Below are 23,183 nucleotides of genomic sequence, written 5' to 3'. Positions count from 1 at the left end.
AGCGAGAGAGAGAGAGAGAGAAAACACAGAAAGAGAGAGAGAGAGAGAACGGAGAGAGAATAGAGAGAGAGAGAGAGAGAGAGAGAGAGAGAGAGAGAGGATGGGAGGAAGCTGACTCAGATGGATGTCCTGTCGGTGGATGCGCGCCCCCAGCGGCAGTGCAGCGCCGCTGCCGCTCCTTCGCCGGGGTTAAAAAGCGGCGGGCGGCGCGCCGGGGCCACAGTGTGGGGGTGTGTTTGAACGAGAGAGACAGAAAAGTTAGCGGCGGATTTTTTTCTGGCTTCTGATCCACAAGCAGCATCCGTTCGAGAAGCATCATGGCCAACAAAGCACAGCAGCCTCCTCACCTGCACCTGGCCGAGGTCACCGCGTCCCAGTTCCTCGACATTTGGAAACATTTCGACGCTGACGGTAGGACACTTTTTTTTCTTCTTCTTCCTCCTCCTTTCCTAAAAGTTATTCCAAACTGCGAACTCACGAGATAATGCTGGATTACAGAGTGTATCACTGCTGTCAAATGCAGCCTATTGAAGGTAGGTTATTGATAATTATACATGGAAACGGATTGAAACGCGTCCTCCTATAGAGCAAAACCGTTATAAAGCCTAGAATAAACAGACTATAATAAAACACCAAATGTTTGTCGTTTTGGCGTATTCAAACGACTATTTAGGAAGAAAGAAAAAACATCCATAATGTAATACAGCATTCTGAATATTATAGCGTCTATTTTGTCTTTAATTAGTGATCATATTCTTTAGTCGTCTAAAGCTCCCTGTGTGGTAGAAGAACAAAGTAGCCAAACGCAGCATGTTCATGTTTAACAGTTATGTTTATGAGCTAATATCAGACCTGATATTCTGGATATATCGAAGCACTGCATCCCTCAAAAAAGTTCGACGTCTTCCAAATTAATCTCCGATGCGGACCACTCCCGACACCACGTGGTACCACGTTCATTTTATTACATTTTTTTGTATTTAACTGCACATGCGGATGCATGATTTCAAATGACAAGCCTTCACATTAAAATATTGAATTGAGTTATTTAAAGACTACACTTAAAATATTCAATGAGCCTTACAAGGCGAGTATAATTCTTTCCTGTTAATTCATCTTTATTTCGCAATCATTTCATTATTTAATTAGAGTCTCTTTGAGGGTTAACCTATACTCACTGACAGTTTGGAATGTTACTTTTACATGTAAGCAATTGGCACTGACTGATGCTCCTCCTGTTGGAATCCGTTTGCAATCAAAAACTGGGCTTATTTAAGTTTCATCAATAAGGTCTGTCAGGTGTGTGATGCTCGTTATGCAGTGGAAGTAGCCCGGTATGAATATGGATTTATGTGATGCAGATGCGATACCTGTCAACGTGAAATTGTCCCATGTAATACTAATTTATTCAGCGTCTCCCTCCCCACCACACCCACACACACACACACACACACACACACACACACACACACACACACACACACACACACACACACACACTGTTTCTTCCCTCGGTCTCAGTCATGATCTCTTCTTCAATCCTCTGTCTGTCTCCGTACAGATTTGACAGTTCAGTCTTTCTTTCTGGCTCTGCAAATATCTCTGTGTGCATGTGTCTGTGTTGCAGAGTGACAGTATGACTTTAGTTATTTTTCCGAAACAAAGTCATCATTCGTGTTTGCTGTCATGAATGCCTCACAAGTCTGATTATAGAAATCCTTTTTCTGTGGATCAAGGGCATTTGGTGAACTGGTGAAACTGTTTTGAGAAAGGAGATCTCTTTTGTGGTTTCCTTTTAAAAACTCAGACTGGGACACTCACATAAGTGACCAGTCTGAACCCCCGGCTGCAACCGGACAGAAAGTCCTCTCTTGGAACATCTCAAGAACGTTGATCGAGTCGTCAAGGCGCGAGTGTGTCGCACCTATTTGTTTTACACACACGCTCCCGGGATTTCATTGCTAATGCGATCTGTTTTGACGCCTGCACACATGCTGAAATGCACTCCGTGGGGAAATCAGGGCGGAATGAGGAGTCGGTCTGGGGCTCAGCAGCTGGGCTCCTCCACTTGAGCCAATGTGCAGACAAAGTTGACATAAGCATCGTTGTTTTTGTTCTTTTGTCCTGCTTTCGAGCCCCAGGATGTCAGTCCTATACCACCCGGGTGCCTCAGTCCCGAGGTGCTTTACATATCGTGCTTTGCAACGAGCCACTTTGCAAATCAAATACAACCAGTGAGCGTCAACAGATTTGGCTACAGCGTTTGATTCCTGCTCTCATTACTGGGAGTGTCTTCTGGCTCGGCAGAAAGAGAGGAGAGCTAATTTGCTTGCTCAGATTGAGTAAACATCTCCTGAGTTGCAGATAAAAATACACAGGAGGCGAGGCACCCAGAGATGATGAAACCACATATTCCCCTGTTGGCCCAGGATCAAGTCTCATCTGGATTGCGTCTCTCGCAGCTCCTCCGCTCTGCATCCCTCTCATCTCTCTCTGCTGTCTCAGTCAGGCCTCCTCAATTCAGTCACTTCAAAGCTGAAAGAGGAAACAACTGCAGTTCCTTTTTGCTAATTATAGAGCATTTGCTGTCAATGATTTTTGTATTAACCTGCATATGGAAATTTGGTAGCATCAAGCAAAATCCACTTCCTGAATTGACCCAGCCGTGGTCTGAACCCAACATATTTGAATAGACAGGGCTGCACTCTCCTTTGAAAGGCAAATACACTTTATATAGGCTTTAAATATGCACTTAGTGGGCACAGCTGCCCACTTTGAGAGTTTTCCTGTGTTGGGGTTGAATTTTAGAATCAGAACCGGAGGATTGAAGCGCCTTTACCGCCGTCTCCTGGGACCGTAATGACGCAGCATCCAAAAGAGTGTGTATTTGGGCCAAAAAGTTTTGTGAACCTTTTATCTTGCTCGTTGGTGCGAGCTTTAAGGGCTCGGGCAGAGGGACCAAAGTGTATGAGAAGCAAGTCGGTGGGAGCATGTGGGACATGTAAAACGAGTTATATTCGACATTTAAGTTGAGTGATAGGGAAGTGTGTTGAAGTCAGCCATGAAATGTATCTGCTGGAAGTGATGCTTTTTCTATGCTTGGGACAGTTTACTGCAACATTTCATAGAAAAAAACCTCAAAGGGTACCACAAGCACATTGTTGTGTCTTAGAGGCTGAATGAGAAAGTAAGCACTTATCCTACTGATATGAAAAAGCACAGTACAAACAGATGCTCCCTTTACGCACAAACATATGGGGACGTATGGCTCTGTGGCTGCATTTGTGGAAGGTGTGACAGCGCTCTGGCATAATCTGTTCATAAATCAATTTTTATTGTCATTTTATGCCGTTTGCCTTGTAGTTAATCACATCTTACTCTGTTTAATTATCAAGCAGGCCATTCCTCTCCAGACCGCTAAATGTCAATAAGACCCACACAGGAGGGAGGCTCGATAGCAGCGAGGCATTTTACCGTCCCACTTATTGAAACAGCAGAGCCTGTATTCATGAGTTTTGATAACATCGCTGAGGAACGCCCCCCCCCCCCCCCCACACACACACACACACACATACACGCACACAAACACACGCATTTCCATGGATAGAACAAAGAGGCTAAGATGCTGGTTGGATGGGGAGAGGGAGCTAGAAAGAAGATGACAGAGAGTTAGAGGGAGAGGAGAGGAAGTGGATGGCATAATAATCTTTGTTAGCGTTTAATGAGGCAGCTCTGCCTTCCAGGGTTTTATTGAAGCAGCTAGTCACATCGTTTGGAGCCATCTGTCCAGCCATTCGGCGTGCTTGTTGATGGGATGTTGGCACGGGCTCACAGACTACCTGGGTGAAGCGGGCACACTCATTTGTCCTCTGAATAGGTTTTGTCAGGGCAGCAGAGCACCGGGAGTAAGCATGAGATGATATAATCAACGTTGTTTTCCCCTCGCTAAATCTGTCATGGCGGAATCCAAGAAAATGTGATGGACATCTTTGTAGGGTGAGCCCCAATTCGACAAAAGTGACACGTTGTGTGTCAAATTGATTGACAGCATTCAGTGAGACATGGTTGAAACATTTTAGAACTTCAGTTCCTTGTGGCAAAATATCATCGCTTTCACAAGTCTTGATGAAAAAAAAAAAAAGAGAACCGGGTAGAAAGTACACTGTTATCTATATTGATTCCTCCCATTTGCCGAACTCCCCGCTGACAGCGGTATTGATCTCCGTGGAATAAAAGAAGCTGCCCGTGGATCAACACCTTCAAAAACCAAGAAAAGCAGCTTTCCATATATAGCCTCTTCTCGTGTACAACCCCGCGAAACACAGTCTTTGAGGAGTGATCACTTTGCATCGTGTCAGTCAATAGTCTAATCTATTGAGCCAGAGGGGGGGAAGGAAGACACTCACTCGTAAAGGCTCATGTTTGGATCAATACCGGGCCAAAATCGAGCCATGCTGGGATCTGTTTGACACTGTGACCACATCTGTGCAGATGTTTTTATTGTTTTCTTTTGCATGTCAGCGATGCTGAAATGCGCCCTTTTGTGGTATGTTGCGATGACATATAGGTGTATGGCTCTGTATGTCTCCCAGGTAATGGCTACATCGAGGGGAAGGAGCTGGAGAGCTTCTTCAGGGAGTTGGAGATGGCCCGGAGAGGAGCAGGGGTGGTGAGTTCAAGGAGTAGAGATTAAACACACGCACGCATACTGGCCACTCAGGTTTCACTTGTACTGAGTGCAAATGTTTTCCAGGACCCTTCAAACCCCACATTCAGAGAAAAGATGAAGGAGTTCATGCAGAAGTTCGACAAGAACAAAGACGGACGAATTGAGATGTCAGAGGTAAGGCCTGGAAGGTGCTTTTTCTTTTATGCTTTAAAATCTGTAGTTTTCATTAAAGGAGTAGGTTGACATTTTGGGACAAAATGTCCTTTTTGCAGAGAATTTAATTTTTTTGACAGTGAGTGATAATACATTATTAGAACAGACGAAAGTACCCATTATTGATATGAATTGGATTTGATGTCACTTCCATTCGTGTAGCCAGCAGCCGGCTAAACTTAGCTTAGCATAGGGACTGAAAACAGGAAAACTGCTTTCTGTCTGCTTTCTATGGAGGGAGAGCAAAAGTTGTAAAAAGAAAAAGCTCAGATAATTCACAGAGCCGGAGCAATACAGTGCAAGGCTCGGTCAATACTCCGATCGATTGCATAAATACAGTCTTTATGATGGTCTCAACGGAGCGTCAGTTTGGCATATTGCTTTCCTTCGATTTTACCATTTTCGGATCGTGATTTGAAAGAGATGCAAGGAGAAGGCCCTTCTGCAATATCAATAATCCACCCGGCAGCATGGAAAATCTGACAATGAGTTTAAGGTTCAGCTGTTGGGGTAAAAATCAGGGGCAAAGGCTTTGTCTGCACCCATAACTTGATTCCTAAATACATTCTTACTTAGGCACAACCCGGCTTCTCTATTATTTATGTCCGAGTTGGCCATTTGAGGCTTTGCAGACAAAAAGCTCCATCTCTTCTCTCCCAGCACATCAACCCCACCATCTTGTGTTCTCACCACTCCCATTTTCCTGTAATTTCTCTCTCTAGCTGGCCCAGATTCTCCCAACAGAAGAGAACTTCCTGCTCTGCTTCAGAGAGTTTGTCAGCTCCAGTGCTGAGTTCATGGCGGTAAGAGAGTGTCTCTGAGTGTGTGTGAACGGGCCGGTATATCTTTTTTTGTTCATTTGAATGGTTCTTTGCAAGGCTTTTTGTTCACTTAGAAATGCCATTAGTCAGGACACGCTTACGTTAACCAACTATACATTATAGACCAGAGTCAGTCAGCCATGGAGGGGAGACAGCCTGCATTTTCTCACTCCTGCCTACCAGCTAATTTCATGGATTAATTCCCCGTGTATGGTTGAAGGTGTACTAATTAGTGAAATAAACCGGTGTAGTCTGGAAAGAAAACCGCAGACTTTCTGCCGTTGCACATGGTTGCCCATTTCTGCTGTTGAGATTTAGCAGTCGAATCACAAATCGAGCAACCGCACCTGGTCTATCATCACGAACATTGGCTTTAAAGGAAAGAGCTAATTTAATGTGAACCGTTAGCTTTGGTGTTTTATGCACGGCAACTGAACAGTGGTAATTACTTCGGCTGTATTTGTTTCTCCAAAGATTCATGTGAATGTCCCTGCTGGTGTATGCAGAGGAGCTTTGGGTTGTTATGGGTAGCTGTAGAGGTTTTGCAGAGGAGCTGATGGTCACAACTGCCACATCTCAACGTGCAGTGTGAACATCAATCATGATTGATTCAGAAAGGAAAGGAAAGGAACCAAAGACATCTCAACTTCATGCCTTAAATCTGTAAATGTAGAAGATAAACAGCTACGGGAATGTTTCTGAATGACCGCGAGGCATATTTGCCTGGAGATCAAGGCCTAAAATCAACTCTGGTGATCAGGCCCCCAGAAGGGCTGCTTTCCGCATTCTCAAGAACAGTTCAAACTTCAGAGCTCATTGCTCGTTGACTCCACAGAACTGAAGAAGAGTTCTGTTGTAACATTTGTATATCCAGCATCCGGTAGCAAAAGTGAACTGTAGTCAATGAGTTGTGGACGACATGCCTGACTCAGTCCGTAGAGCCCTGAAGCCCCGCCCCTGCTGCTGCAAATAGCACTGTTTACTTGTTAATTTAAAACATATTAATATTGAAAGTTTCCCGTTTCCAAATTGCACCAAATTTGGCACCAGCCACCGGCCACGTGTGCAGCGGATCAGATGAGTGGTTCTTAAGATATGCGAAGGACACACACACACATAAACACATATGGACAGAAATTCCTTGCTTTTATAGTTGAGATGTGATACTAGATACTTTGTATACTTTGTAACATACGACACACTAGATACTAGATACTTAATAACATAGAAAATACTAGATACTAGTTCCTTATAACATATAAAACACTAGATACTAGATACTTAGTAACATATAAAACACTAGATACTAGATACTTAGTAACATAGAAAACACTAGATACTAGATACTTAGTAACATATAAAACACTAGATACTAGATACTTAGTAACATAGAAAACACTAGATACTAGATACTTAGTAACATATAAAACACTAGATACTAGATACTTAGTAACATAGAAAACACTAGATACTAGATACTTAGTAACATATAAAACACTAGATACTAGATACTTAGTAACATAGAAAACACTAGATACTAGATACTTAGTAACAGAAAACACTAGATACTAGATACTTAGTAACATAGAAAACACTAGATACTAGATACTTAGTAACATATAAAACACTAGATACTAGATACTTAGTAACATAGAAAACACTAGATACTAGATACTTAGTAACATAGAAAACACTAGATACTAGAAACTTAGTAACATAGAAAACACTAGATACTAGATACTTAGTAACATAGAAAACACTAGATACTAGATACTTAGTAACATAGAAAACACTAGATACTAGAAACTTAGTAACATAGAAAACACTAGATACTAGATACTTAGTAACATATAAAACACTAGATACTAGATACTTAGTAACATAGAAAACACTAGATACTAGATACTTAGTAACATAGAAAACACTAGATACTTGATACTTAGTAACATATAAAACACTAGATACTAGATACTTAATAACATAGAAAATACTAGATACTAGTTCCTTATAACATATAAAACACTAGATACTAGATACTTAGTAACATATAAAACACTAGATACTAGATACTTAGTAACATAGAAAACACTAGATACTAGATACTTAGTAACATAGAAAACACTAGATACTAGATACTTAGTAACATAGAAAACACTAGATACTAGATACTTAGTAACATAGAAAACACTAGATACTAGATACTTAGTAACATAGAAAACACTAGATACTAGAAACTTAGTAACATAGAAAACACTAGATACTAGATACTTAGTAACATAGAAAACACTAGATACTAGATACTTAGTAACATAGAAAACACTAGATACTAGATACTTAGTAACATAGAAAACACTAGATACTAGATACTTAGTAACATATAAAACACTAGATACTAGATACTTAGTAACATAGAAAACACTAGATACTAGATACTTAGTAACATAGAAAACACTAGATACTAGAAACTTAGTAACATAGAAAACACTAGATACTAGATACTTAGTAACATAGAAAACACTAGATACTAGATACTTAGTAACATAGAAAACACTAGATACTAGAAACTTAGTAACATAGAAAACACTAGATACTAGATACTTAGTAACATAGAAAACACTAGATACTAGATACTTAGTAACATAGAAAACACTAGATACTAGATACTTAGTAACATAGAAAACACTAGATACTTGATACTTAGTAACATATAAAACACTAGATACTAGATACTTAATAACATATAAAACACTAGATACTAGATACTTAGTAACATAGAAAACACTAGATACTAGATACTTAGTAACATAGAAAACACTAGATACTAGATACTTAGTAACATAGAAAACACTAGATACTAGATACTTAGTAACATAGAAAACACTAGATACTAGATACTTAGTAACATATAAAACACTAGATACTAGATACTTAGTAACATAGAAAACACTAGATACTAGATACTTAGTAACATAGAAAACACTAGATACTAGATACTTAGTAACATAGAAAACACTAGATACTAGATACTTAGTAACATATAAAACACTAGATACTAGATACTTAGTAACATAGAAAACACTAGATACTAGATACTTAGTAACATATAAAACACTAGATACTAGAAACTTAATAACATAGAAAACACTAGATACTTGATACTTAGTAACATATAAAACACTAGATACTAGATACTTAATAATATATAAAACACTAGATACTAGATACTTAGTAACATATAAAACACTAGATACTAGATACTTAATAACATATAAAACACTAGATACTAGATACTTAGTAACATATAAAACACTAGATACTAGATACTTAATAACATATAAAACACTAGATACTAGATACTAGATACTTAGTAACATATAAAACACTAGATACTAGATACTAGATACTTAGTAACATAGAAAACACTAGATACTAGATACTTAATAACATATAAAACACTAGATACTAGATACTAGATACTTAGTAACATATACAACACTAGATACTAGATACTAGATACTTAGTAACATAGAAAACACTAGATACTAGATACTTAGTAACATAGAAAACACTAGATACTAGATACTTAGTAACATAGAAAACACTAGATACTAGATACTTAGTAACATAGAAAACACTAGATACTAGATACTTAGTAACATAGAAAACACTAGATACTAGATACTTAGTAACATATAAAACACTAGATACTAGATACTTAGTAACATAGAAAACACTAGATACTAGATACTTAGTAACATAGAAAACACTAGATACTAGAAACTTAGTAACATAGAAAACACTAGATACTAGATACTTAGTAACATAGAAAACACTAGATACTAGATACTTAGTAACATAGAAAACACTAGATACTAGAAACTTAGTAACATAGAAAACACTAGATACTAGATACTTAGTAACATAGAAAACACTAGATACTAGATACTTAGTAACATAGAAAACACTAGATACTAGATACTTAGTAACATAGAAAACACTAGATACTTGATACTTAGTAACATATAAAACACTAGATACTAGATACTTAATAACATATAAAACACTAGATACTAGATACTTAGTAACATAGAAAACACTAGATACTAGATACTTAGTAACATAGAAAACACTAGATACTAGATACTTAGTAACATAGAAAACACTAGATACTAGATACTTAGTAACATAGAAAACACTAGATACTAGATACTTAGTAACATATAAAACACTAGATACTAGATACTTAGTAACATAGAAAACACTAGATACTAGATACTTAGTAACATAGAAAACACTAGATACTAGATACTTAGTAACATAGAAAACACTAGATACTAGATACTTAGTAACATATAAAACACTAGATACTAGATACTTAGTAACATAGAAAACACTAGATACTAGATACTTAGTAACATATAAAACACTAGATACTAGAAACTTAATAACATAGAAAACACTAGATACTTGATACTTAGTAACATATAAAACACTAGATACTAGATACTTAATAATATATAAAACACTAGATACTAGATACTTAGTAACATATAAAACACTAGATACTAGATACTTAATAACATATAAAACACTAGATACTAGATACTTAGTAACATATAAAACACTAGATACTAGATACTTAATAACATATAAAACACTAGATACTAGATACTAGATACTTAGTAACATATAAAACACTAGATACTAGATACTAGATACTTAGTAACATAGAAAACACTAGATACTAGATACTTAATAACATATAAAACACTAGATACTAGATACTAGATACTTAGTAACATATAAAACACTAGATACTAGATACTAGATACTTAGTAACATAGAAAACACTAGATACTAGATACTTAATAACATATAAAACACTAGATACTAGATACTAGATACTTAGTAACATATAAAACACTAGATACTAGATACTTAATAACATATAAAACACTAGATACTAGATACTAGATACTTAGTAACATAGAAAACACTAGATACTAGATACTTAATAACATATAAAACACTAGATACTAGATACTTAGTAACATATAAAACACTTGATACTAGATACTAGATACTTAATAACATATAAAACACTAGATACTAGATACTTAGTAACATAGAAAACACTAGATACTAGATACTTAATAACATATAAAACACTAGATACTAGATACTTAGTAACATATAAAACACTAGATACTAGATACTTAGTAACATATAAAACACTAGATACTAGATACTTAATAACATATAAAACACTAGATACTAGATACTTAGTAACATATAAAACACTAGATACTAGATACTAGATACTTAATAACATATAAAACACTAGATACTAGATACTTAGTAACATAGAAAACACTAGATACTAGATACTTAGTAACATAGAAAACACTAGATACTAGATACTTAGTAACATATAAAACACTAGATACTAGATACTTAATAACATATAAAACACTAGATACTAGATACTTAGTAACATATAAAACACTAGATACTAGATACTTAGTAACATATAAAACACTAGATACTAGATACTTAATAACATATAAAACACTAGATACTAGATACTTAGTAACATATAAAACACTAGATACTAGATACTTAGTAACATAGAAAACACTAGATACTAGATACTTAGTAACATAGAAAACACTAGATACTTGATACTTAGTAACATATAAAACACTAGATACTAGAAACTTAATAACATAGAAAACACTAGATACTTGATACTTAGTAACATATAAAACACTAGATACTTGATACTTAATAACATATAAAACACTAGATACTAGATACTTAGTAACATAGAAAACACTAGATACTAGATACTTAGTAACATAGAAAACACTAGATACTTGATACTTAGTAACATATAAAACACTAGATACTAGATACTTAGTAACATATAAAACACTAGATACTTGATACTTAGTAACATATAAAACACTAGATACTAGATACTTAGTAACATATAAAACACTAGATACTAGATACTTAGTAACATAGAAAACACTAGATACTAGATACTTAGTAACATAGAAAACACTAGATACTAGATACTTAGTAACATATAAAACACTAGATACTAGAAACTTAATAACATAGAAAACACTAGATACTTGATACTTAGTAACATATAAAACACTAGATACTAGATACTTAATAACATATAAAACACTAGATACTAGATACTTAGTAACATATAAAACACTAGATACTAGATACTTAGTAACATAGAAAACACTAGATACTAGATACTTAGTAACATAGAAAACACTAGATACTAGATACTTAGTAACATATAAAACACTAGATACTAGATACTTAGTAACATAGAAAACACTAGATACTTAATAACAAGAAAACAATAAAGACCACTGGAAACTAGCCGAGTAGAAAGTTTTCAAGTAGTTTATACAGACTCATTTAAACATTTTTTGATAACAAGTATTCGTATAACGTCTTCGTCAAAGTGAAATGTGTCACCAACTAAACTAAAGAGTTAGAAAAGCGCCGAAATCAATTCAGCTAACGAGCATTCAGACATTAGCTTCACACAAACCTAATCATATGTGACTAGTTACCAGCAAAATGTCACAGAAAACAAGACTTTCCAGTGCTGTTAGTGTATTACAGCCAAGTTGTGTGTTTAAGAAACCATTTATATATGAAGAGTTCAAAGTACAGTTAAAACAAGTTTGGTGCAGCTGAATTATGAATAATGAATGATTGTTGGAGTAACAAAAAGCCCTCAGCAGAGCAAGGCGTGTGTTGAAATGTACTGAAATAAGGAAATCGTTTATTCCACAAAAATACCTATAGAAGATAAGAAAATGGCAGATTTCATGTACGATATGCCGCAATGAAAGAACGGAGCCAATTAGAAACCAATTACATGTCGAGAAGAGGCTGTCCCTGTCTCCTGTGTCATATTGAAAAGGAATAATGAAAGGAGAGAAGGAAGATGAATGAAGGGGAAGGTGTGGAGAGAGAAGGATACAAAGGGCGAACAAGAGAACGCAGGAACAGAGAAGACGTAAATGAAATGTCGATTGGGAAGTTGAGAGCCAGAGTTTGAGAGCATAAAACAAGAGAGGGGGATTAATCAGTCTTTGTTGCTGAAGGGTGCAGGGAGGAGGAAGTGGGCAGAGAGGTTTTTAAAGGGTTAGAATGAGGAAGCAGAGCCTTCTATTTTCAGAGTCATATATAATGGATAACACCACTGTAACTCCTCTTGCCGAGCCAAGAGGAGGAGGAGAGGGGCGGGAGGAGGAGAAGGAGAAGGGAGGGAGGCCATCCATCTTTGATAAGGAGCCCTTCTTTTGGACAGGGACAGCTGCTAGATTAAAACATTCATTAAAATGGCTTTCTCTCCCTCCCTCATTTCTCCCTCTGTCTCTGGTCGCGCTCTGCTCTGTATGCGGGCGAATTGGGATTGTATTGAAGACCCTGTGATTACAGTAACGGCCCGGGCTTCTGCGGTCGTCCCCCATGGAACCATTTCTGCTCTGCACCAGAGAAAAATCAAACTCTTAGCGCAGTTAAAGAGCAAGCCAGGGGTTCGCCGGAGGGAGGATTTATTTTATGTGTGGGGGGTGGGGGGTGGGGGGGAACTGCTTTCAATTCAATATGTCTTTTGTTCTGGTGATTTCTTGCAGGCATGGCGGCGATATGATACAGATCGCAGCGGCTACATTGAAGCAAATGAATTGAAGGTTTGTTATGACTCAGTGTGACATATGGCATACCTGATATATCTGATATATATATATCTTCATCTGCATCCCAACCACTATAACAAATACTTGTTATCTATTCATCTATTTACTTTGTCATACTTATCTCTCAATTTATTGTCCCCCCCCCCACCCCCCCGCTCCACACACACCAGCAGAGCACCCAACCTAAACTCTAGCTACTCAAAGCATATTCCCTGTCTTTTCTTGTGTCTTTTACTTATTTTATTTACATATCTACATACCACTGTAATAGTCATGTAATAGTCCTATTTTCTGTCTTTGTGTTTGCCTGAAATCTATGTATTTCCCACAATTAAATTCATTTTGAGTGTCAAGGTGTAGATGCAATGTTTTCTATTGATCCCCTCCTAGATGCTATATTGTTGTGCACCAATAAAAGAAAGAAAAGAAAGAGACAAGGATAATCCTCTGCATTTGTGTGTGTTATGATTAGTAAATGCCCTATTATAAAAATGATTCTGAATCTGCTTGCTGAAAAGGAATAGTTACGTAAAGTAGGTATGAAATATGCTTATCCGCGCTCTTCTAAAACGTCCACAGTTAACCGACATTTTAAAATATTCCTTGCTGGTTTTCAGTGTGAGTCACATTTCTCTTTTAAACAATCATATGAGCACAAGGGTCAGCAAAGCCAGACAGCAGATTTGGCCCAGGAGAGTTAAGTGGCTGCTCCACAATCCCTCAATGACCGTGAGTGTTTTTTCCAGGTGAGGATTCACATTAAAAAAAAAAGCTTTTCAGGACGCAAAAAACAACAACATGTTTTTCACTTCAAGAGCTCTACTGACATGTGTCAAATTATATAAAGGAGAGCGCTCTGCATGGGGGAGTTGAACGTTAATGGGGTCAGCGATTACGCGTCAAGTACAGATTACTCTGCTTGGGTTGTTAGGGGATCACATTTCTTCCAGCTGGCCAGGTGCAGATGAGTCACTCAGGTGCGGCCTTTTGAAAGCTTTGGAAACGGTGCAGATGAGATCGCGGGCAGGAGACATTGGTCTCAACTCATGACTGAGCGTGACGTGATGTGAGATAATGGCTGCTACATTTAGATTAGGATGTTTAATAGAAAACACAAGATCAGTTAATAAAATAAGTTATATCATTTTTTCCTTTTTTTCTTCTTTCCGTTTTCATGTTCTGTCCTACCCTCCTCCTGTCCTCGTTACTTTTGATCTTTCCTCTACGCTGGCTTTCATTATTTTAACCTGTCTTTGTATTTTCCTTCTTCGTTCGTTCCTTTTCTTCCTTCATCAACTAATTCTTCTTTTTCAATGGGGACCCTGTAATGCCATACTTCTGCATGTTCTCTGTCCTCAGGGCTTTCTGTCAGACCTGCTGGAGAAGGCTAACAGACACTACGATGACAAGAAGCTCCAGGAGTACACACAGACCATAGTAAGACTCACACTCACACACACACACACACACACACACACACACACAGTCACACACACACATGAGGAGGGTTAACCCTAACCCTAAACCCTTCTGTTGGGCTCAACTTCATGCTCAGTAAACTGTTTAACTTTAAACTTAAAAAGCTGCACTGATTTCTCCACTGAGAAAGCTTTGAAAGGATTCTAGAGGGATAAAGAATAAGAAAAGATGACAAAATAAATCTAAAAGTTGTCTTACCAGCAGGGTTATTGTCCAGCTCACATCGGTCCCCCATCGGCAGCTGCTCCTCCTTAACCAGCGGACAACTGAGGGCCGTTTTCAGGCTCCTCGGTTTCCAACAATAGCTGAGTTATGCTTATTTGTTTTCCAAGAAGTTGTCAAGTAGATTTTCTCCAGAGGTTAAAAACTCCCAACAGTTCGCTTTCCACAGTTTGGCTTTACAAGAGGTTTCCAACTCATGTCCAAGTCCAATTGCAAAGAGTCTAAGGCCTTTCTATACCTGACCTCGGCTCTGTTTCCATGGCATTTACTTTACTTTACTGATTGAGCAAGATACAAAATTAGATTTTTTTTTCCCATATTTGTCATATATATTTGCTTTTGTTTAGACTTTTTATTTTTCTGTTATTTCATTTTTGGCTTTCATTATAGTAGGCCTGTATAGCTGCAATCGTACAAACCAATAGCAAACCAATAAACTCACGCTAATACAACAAATGTGAAAATACAGGAGAGATTAAGTGGACAGACAAAGTCGATTGTCCAACTTTTTCATCTCCATGTCAATTCAAAATTGTACTTTGCAGTTATTTATGTACCTGTAACGTTCCGTCTTGTTCCCTTGCACCTACATGTATGTATCAGTTTGCACCATAGTGGTTCATATATTGTATATAAGAGGTGGACGTAGTCACCGTGACGTCACTTATTGGTTCATGGTCATTTTGAAGCCTCGAGTTCGGCATTTTTGGCCATCTTCATTTTTGGACCACGCCATCTTGACATTTTTGCAACCAGAAATGACATGAGAGGGTGGAGCCAAGTACAACTGAATGCTGAATAACAATTACATTTTTAGGCGACCAAAAAGGTTACATTCCATGAACTGAAGACACACTGTGAAAGGGTTAAAGTTCTAAGACAAAAACACGGACGACTCCCAGACAGGAGTGTGTTAGTGACCTTTCAATCACAAGGTAGCTAACACCCTAAAGCATCCCGTGCCTTATCGTCTATTCTATTCTAATTGGGGCCATAATGTACCAAGTGAAACTAGCGATTGAGACCATAAGCTCTTTACAATGTTTACTGAGGTAATAAATCTATTGAGAAGTATAGTCATTTTCTCAAAGAGTCCTATAAAACTGGACTTCTTCCAGTCGCCCCTGATGGCCATTAGAAAGATTGCATGTTTACGGCACTTTCACAATCGCTTCACTTTCCAGAACCGGAGGTTGGCGCCTGGCAAAAAACCCACAAGTGAGGTACTGATTTTGCATCAGTGCCTCTCAAAGTAGTAAAAAATAACTATAAATGGCTAAACTTAAATAAAAAGCAAACATCTCGGAAACAGCAATACATCCTACAGAAACACTGTGAGCCATAAGCAGTCTTTATGAAATGTATATCTCAAGTGTCCGGAGGACCTCAGAGGCCGATCGTGTTGGTGGTCGGCGGCGCTGTGCGGCTGAGCGGCCTTGACCCATCATGTCCTGCAGGTTGTGGGTTTACAGCACAGATGTGCTCACATCTGCTTCTTCCTGGAAGCCCCAGAGCTGACCTGACCTGATTTTCCGAAGCAGTTTCCACAGCAGCACACTCCTAGATACACTTGGTCATTGTTGTTTTCTATATGCCTCTATTATAGCCGCAGATGGTGAAAGATACCATCAAGGGAAAACAGCAAGCTGATAGATATTGGCCAAATAATAATAGATACTAAATAATAAACAGTAGATTCACAGGCACCAATATCATTCGGGTCCTGCGGTAGTGAAATCATGGTAGGGATATCCTCTGCTAAATAGAACTCCTGTCGTGAAAATCAGAATGATGGGTAATTTGAATTGACATGGCTGTCAGTTTAGCGTATGGGAAGTATCCTGTAAAATGTGAAACATTCATTAACAATTGGTTTCTGCAGCTCTGTCTTCTTCTATTGTGAGTAGCATATCACATCACGCAACAGAACTGCTGATAGAAACTTTTCACAAGACATTACAAATGGTAATTCTGTGTCAACAAATCGTCCACGTTTCAAAAATCTTTTGCAAACCCCTTTGCATTCTTTCCTCCTAAATCTCCCTCAGAAAATGAGAACTTTTAGCTTTATTAAAAAAAAAAAACCCATTACAGGTCCTCTGTAAAAAAAAAAGTCAAGGATTTATAATAAAAGTACAAACTGTCCATTCAATTTCTCAGTTAATGAAATTCATGGGACCATATTTGCCTTCATCTTGACAGCACATATATATAAAAAACTGTTCTTTCAGTTTCTCTCCTCTGTCCCTTTCTGTCCTGCTTCCATTTTGTAGCTCAGGATGTTTGATCTGAATGGAGATGGGAAGTTGGGCCTGTCAGAGATGGCAAGGTAATGTGCACATTTGACTTGCCTCTGTTCGCTATATAAATGTTAAGACACATTGCCCCGCTCATGTTCATTCACCGTCGATGGATTTGAATAATTTAACTAACTATCGTGTCCGCTAATGAAGTCCATTCTCTCCCCACAGGCTTCTCCCCGTTCAGGAGAATTTCTTACTCAAATTCCAGGTATGGAACAAACATGGGGCAGAAAGAAATGTTCATGCAAAACGAAACGATTATACCCAATTAACATCCATGGATAACTTGCTTTAGTGTAGCAGTGATTGAGTTTTTGTCTTGTCTTGTTTGTTTTTTTGCAGGGTGTCAAGTTGACCACTGAGCAGTTCAATGCCATCTTCACATTCTATGACAAGGTAGGTGACTTTGTCAAGAGAGCAATAAATACACACCCACCAAACACCAGAGGTGCGATCGTCTCTGAAAGGCTAAATTACAGCCACATAAAGGCGGCTGTTTCAAAATCAAAGAAAACATTTATTAATCGACATTGAAAGATCGTGGGAGCTGATACAAGTTTAATTTACCTGAGGCCGGTGGGATAAGAGCTAGCTTGAATAAAGGGTGGTAGGTTTGTGTCTGCATACTATTGTCCTGCTAATATGTATGCTATAGCTAATATGCTAACATGGTGAGAGGATGTTGGGTGTCTACCATATATTTACACTGTAAAAGGAGAAGAAATTGCAACAGAGCTAGAAAGAAAATAGTCAGGACTCCTGAGTCAAGCTGTCTGGATGACTCAGCACTGTTTGTTTTGGAGTTTCCTCTTTTGGTAAAATCATGAATAGGCAAATTCATTGTTTCGTACCTAGGTCGCTGCCGAATCACCCAGGGAAATGAGTCAGGCCTGGCACACCTGTCCCTTTGTAAACAGCTCAGGGTGATGGAGCAGTGGTTCAGCTAATGGCCTCATTTTCCACATTAGCAGTGGATCGGTGGGGAGGGACCACGGGGAGCAACATGAGACAAGAAAGACGGGAACAGAGCAGAACTACAGGGGAGAGTTGATCATCTGCTAAGTCATTTGTTCTTGTTTAGGATATCTTGTGAGTTTTTGTCAGCTTGTGCGACCTGCCATAATCTAGGTAGCTGTGAGAAGACAACTCAGCTTGATGTGGCACAGCACTAGCGGTTCAGTTAAGTTGTTAGCTTGTTAGCTTGGTTGTTAGCTCAGTTTTTATGTGCTAAAAGCTATCGTAGTTAGGGATATACATTTTAATTTTTTACATAAATCTACTCATTCAGCCACTTCATGACACATTTATTGTCTTAAACATTCATTGTGTTTGGCAAATATGCATAGTACAACCATCTGAGTATGTTCACAGTAAAGTACCAAATGTACTTAACTCAAATCCAGCATGGATACTACAATTGCTTAACTTTTGAGGAGGAAAAAACAGCTTTCTCTGTATTTGTAAAGTTCATCGTTTTAAAATTGGTAGCATTGGATACAGTATAATTGGCATTGTATCATTTTCTATTTGAACAAAATTGTGCCGTTTATTTAGCACTGTGCCATACTGCACTGCATTATTTCATATAGTAAATTATGTAGAATATTTGCTGTTGAATTGAGAAGCATCAGTCTTTGTTTTAAGACAATTTTGAGTATCTTGAGATTCCAGTGGATGGTGAGAGGTTTGTTTTAGATTTGTGAGTGGGAACATGTCAAATTGTTTTGAATAAAAAACTATTAGAGGAGAAAGATTAACTGTAAAAATCTGAATAATTGGCACTTGTATATTCTACTTTTGGCTCTAACAATAAAACAACCTGACACTATAGTTCCATGGCTCCACATTACTGGCACTTTTCCAGAGCCACACTCTATTTTCTCCTGCCAATAAAGTCCATGCGATATGACTGAAAGCTCCAGAAAATAGCAAGTCAGTTGATGTGCTAATAACATTTTTTTCTTCTTTTTTATCAAAGTAGTATTTCCAAGGTCAACAATGAACCTTTTATTTCTTGCCACTGTGTAGGCCTCAGATAAGAGGTCCGGCCAAACCATAGCAGTGGGTGGGTGGTTGCGTGTATATGTCCATGTCTCGGGTTGGACTGAAGGCGAGCACTCTCTCTAGCTAGCTCAATTCCAGAGGACAGGGTTGAATGTTCAATTATAGATGAGCCACCCCGATTCATTCATGTAGACTATCTGTGGGAATGGAGCACTACCATTTGTGGGCGTAATTACTTTCATCATTTTGTCATAAGCTCAGCCCCTGCAGCTGAAACACAGACAGCCGCTGTCACTGAGAGATCGTCAGGCAGGGCGGAGAGTGGCCGGTCAGCTGAACACTAACATGGCTCACGGTGCCACCGCCCCCCGAACTGTGCCAGGCCTTGAAAATGTCTGAACATTTCAAGATGGCACGCAACTCGGACAGACCAGCTGATATCGGATGTTGCTTTCCTTTCCCATAACTCTGCAGAGTTGCGGGCCTTTCATACTTAAAGTGAAAGTAAATATAATTCTCACTTTATTCCTGGGCTCTTTAGATCTGGGACACTTCAGTCTAGCTTTGTAAACATCAAAGAGCATCTCCCAAAGTCAAAAATAAGACTGGCAAGCCACTCAGGCTCTGAAGTTATCTTGAGACCGAGCCTAGATGAACAGAACATGGTTTTGTTCCGCTTGCCAGGGGAAGATTTCCAACCATTTGGACTTATTTCTTGGCCCCCAAACTCGAAGCTCTACTGTGAGACATAACTCATTAATTAGCAAAGTGGCTCCGTGTTGACTTTGCAGCTAACCCCCTTTACAGGGTTGTGAATGGGGAAGTCTTTTTTTAAATCATCATTCATGAATGGTTATTTGGCTGGTGCATTCGTGATGGCTGCCATACAATATTGAATGAGCAGCAGAGCAGGGCACACAAATCAGGAAGCTCAGAATCTAAATATAGCTTGCTTCACACGGTTCAGGAAAGAACATTTTTGATGAATACTAGAAAAGGAAATCAGGTGTAATAGGCAGCTGCATATTGTTGAGCTGTGGTTTAAAAGGCTCGCTGTCTCCAGATCACTCCAATGATTTTCCTTCCAGTCTTTTCTAAATGTCTGGAGATGAAAATGACATTTGTGTTGTGTTTCTGTCAACTTCTTTCAGGATGGGAACGGCTACATTGATGAGCAGGAGTTAGATGCTCTGCTACGAGACCTTTACCAGAAAAACAAGAAGGTGAGATGGAGGCTTTAGTGAGGGTTTACGGGTGTTTTGTATACTGTGACCCTGCGGCAAACAATATGCAGCATTTACTTTTTGGGAGCTTAGACCTGGCTTGTGACCTCTGGCACCCGATACCACTTTCTTTTCAATCATTGCTGCTCCTCTCAGGTTTTTACTCCCTGTGCATTTTGTGCATTGTTATTTCTGTGTGTCAGAAACGAAATATACACGAAAAATTGCATACTACATGCTATACCTGTATGGTAGAGTTACAATACTAGAAGATCAAAAGCTTTACCGATACCTCTAAATTATTTAAGCTTACCAACTGTTTTATTATGAGCATTCAGGATGTGTATGTTGGTGTGAGCCCTGACTGAAATGTAATACAGCACAGGAGGCTGCTTGTTAGCAGGGACTGAATGGCGACACATAAATATCTAATTGACGAAGAAAAAAGTCACAGCATCTTGTATTTCAAGTGTCTAGGACTCACGTTTAGTTTAGTTGACATTGTGGGGATTAACATAATATGAATTTTATAATATATTTACAATACTCTATTACTAGGGCTAACTAGCTCCACGCTACAATGACAATGCTGCTAATTTACCCAGGACTTCTATATGGAGCATGAGCTGGTAAGGATCCATTCACAGAGAATAGATTGCGGCCGCATGGTTTGTAACCGCTGCCTGCCCCGTTTCTAGGTCCACTTCACAAAAGGTATTGCACTAATTATATTAGAGCACAAACACGCACATAGATTTTTGCAGCTGAGTGCAATCAGCCCCTTGTTTGGAACGGGAGAGTGAATACGGTATTTGTTTATATAATAACCTTATTTTTCATTCATTTTTTCTTGTTTTTTTTCCCCATGTATTTTCATGTGGGGGAGCCTCATTCATTTATTTTTCATTGCATCCTGTGACTGCATCCCAAAATAATCGCTGCGTTCGACCTGGCTACAACCAAGTCTCTGAAGACGCTCATGATTTCACTGTAACTGCTGTCTGGTTATTAACACTGAACTTTGTTAATTGGACTGTTCTTGCAATTAGGCTCATTTGCATTGAAAGTGGACAAATTTGCACCACATGAAAGCATATTAACTCATTTAAATATGCGCCAATAGCAGCAAGACGGTATTTGCTTGGCAGCGCAGTTAGTGGTGCATTCAACCTGTGTGGGTGCTTTAAGAGTTACACGTCTTTTGTTTTTTGTTGATCTTATTTTTTGCATTATATTATAAATGTAGCCAACCAGTGCATATTTAAGACCCTTTTACCTGGCTCTAAAAAAAACTAGAGGGGCAGCTCACAATTAGCATAGCAAGCTGGCTAAAGCTGATGAAATCTGCCCGCTAAAGTTTTCACTTCTGACGTCAAAATCAATATAGTGCTCAACTACAAGAGAAAGTCATGCTTTTGTCGACGTCTGTCTGAAATCAAGCACCCATTGTTTACCCCAAACCCCCTCTCTCTCTCTCGTTCAGGAGGTGGATGTGAAGAACCTGACGGGCTACAAGCAGAGCATCATGACCCTGTCTGACGGAGGGAAGCTCTACCGCAGCGAGCTGGAAATTGTCCTCTGCAGGGAGCCCATTGTGTGACTCCTCCTCCTTCCTCCTCTCTTGTTGTGCATCATCCTTTTCTCTGCCTGCCCCGCCCCGCTCTCCCGAGACCACACCCACATCCAGCTGCCTGGCAACATATACCAGGTTGCATGTGCCAGACACCCCTCCCCGCTATCATTTCCCCACCCCGCCCTAAAGTTACAACATCAGAACGAATAAGTGCACAGCTCTTCCTCCTCAAAGCCCTCATTCTTCTGCCACCTGACCTGTCAGAAACTTTTCAGTAGCTTTTCACCTTCTCAGCTCTTCACCCATTTCCTTTACTATTTCTGACCTCATAAACGTCCCTGCCCTCCATGCTGTGCCTGACTTGCAACTCCTGACCAAAAGCCCAAACCCAGTTTTTCCACAGGAACAACCTTTTGACCCGTTGATAACCTTTGAACCTTGACCCCGGCTTCATCTTCCCCTCCATCCCCTCGCTCTTACAACTTTGCATTAGATACGATATATATATATATAGTCAGACAAAACTGCAGACAGCTGTGTTTGAATTTATCTAATTTATAGTCTGTGATGGATCTGGTATTGATTTTTTCCGCCTGTTTGCCCTGAAGCCCTCTTGATCCATTGCCATATGATATGATTTTTAATTTTCAATGTTTGTTTTTGGCTGATACTGTCGATTGAAAATATGAATAAAATGTCTTAAGATAAAATCAGTTTTGACACTTTATGAACATGATTTCGTCAAAGAGTAACTGCCAGTGTTGGTCACGCTTTGATGGAGAGGATTACCTCCTGGACTTCCTCGTGGCAGTCTGAATATTTTACAGCCATGCAACGCTGCATCATTCCCTCAAAGTTATGTCTGCTCGTGCTGACCTTCTGCACACCAACTTGATTGTTTTATCAAGGCCTCCCCGATTTAGACCGCTCCCTC

The 23,183-nt window shown here is 38.7% G+C and overlaps 1 protein-coding gene across 1 annotated transcript; it reads left to right on the top strand.

The window, feature by feature from the left end:
- The first annotated feature begins 258 nt into the window (after positions 1 to 258).
- Positions 259 to 22,912, top strand: calb2a (calbindin 2a). Its single transcript, XM_079162682.1, has 11 exons — positions 259 to 411; positions 4,593 to 4,669; positions 4,754 to 4,843; positions 5,605 to 5,685; positions 13,383 to 13,439; positions 14,805 to 14,882; positions 17,420 to 17,475; positions 17,618 to 17,657; positions 17,792 to 17,845; positions 20,605 to 20,676; positions 22,160 to 22,912. The coding sequence occupies exons 1-11, from the start codon at positions 318 to 320 to the stop codon at positions 22,274 to 22,276; spliced, it is 816 nt and encodes a 271-aa protein (XP_079018808.1). The 5' UTR covers positions 259 to 317; the 3' UTR covers positions 22,277 to 22,912.
- Positions 22,913 to 23,183: the final 271 nt, after the last annotated feature.

The sequence above is a fragment of the Pholis gunnellus genome (assembly GCF_910591455.1).
Source record: "Pholis gunnellus genome assembly, chromosome: 7".
NCBI lineage: Eukaryota > Metazoa > Chordata > Actinopteri > Perciformes > Pholidae > Pholis > Pholis gunnellus.
The sequence above is the reverse complement of the archived record's forward strand: the minus strand, read 5'-3'. Positions and strand labels throughout refer to the sequence as shown.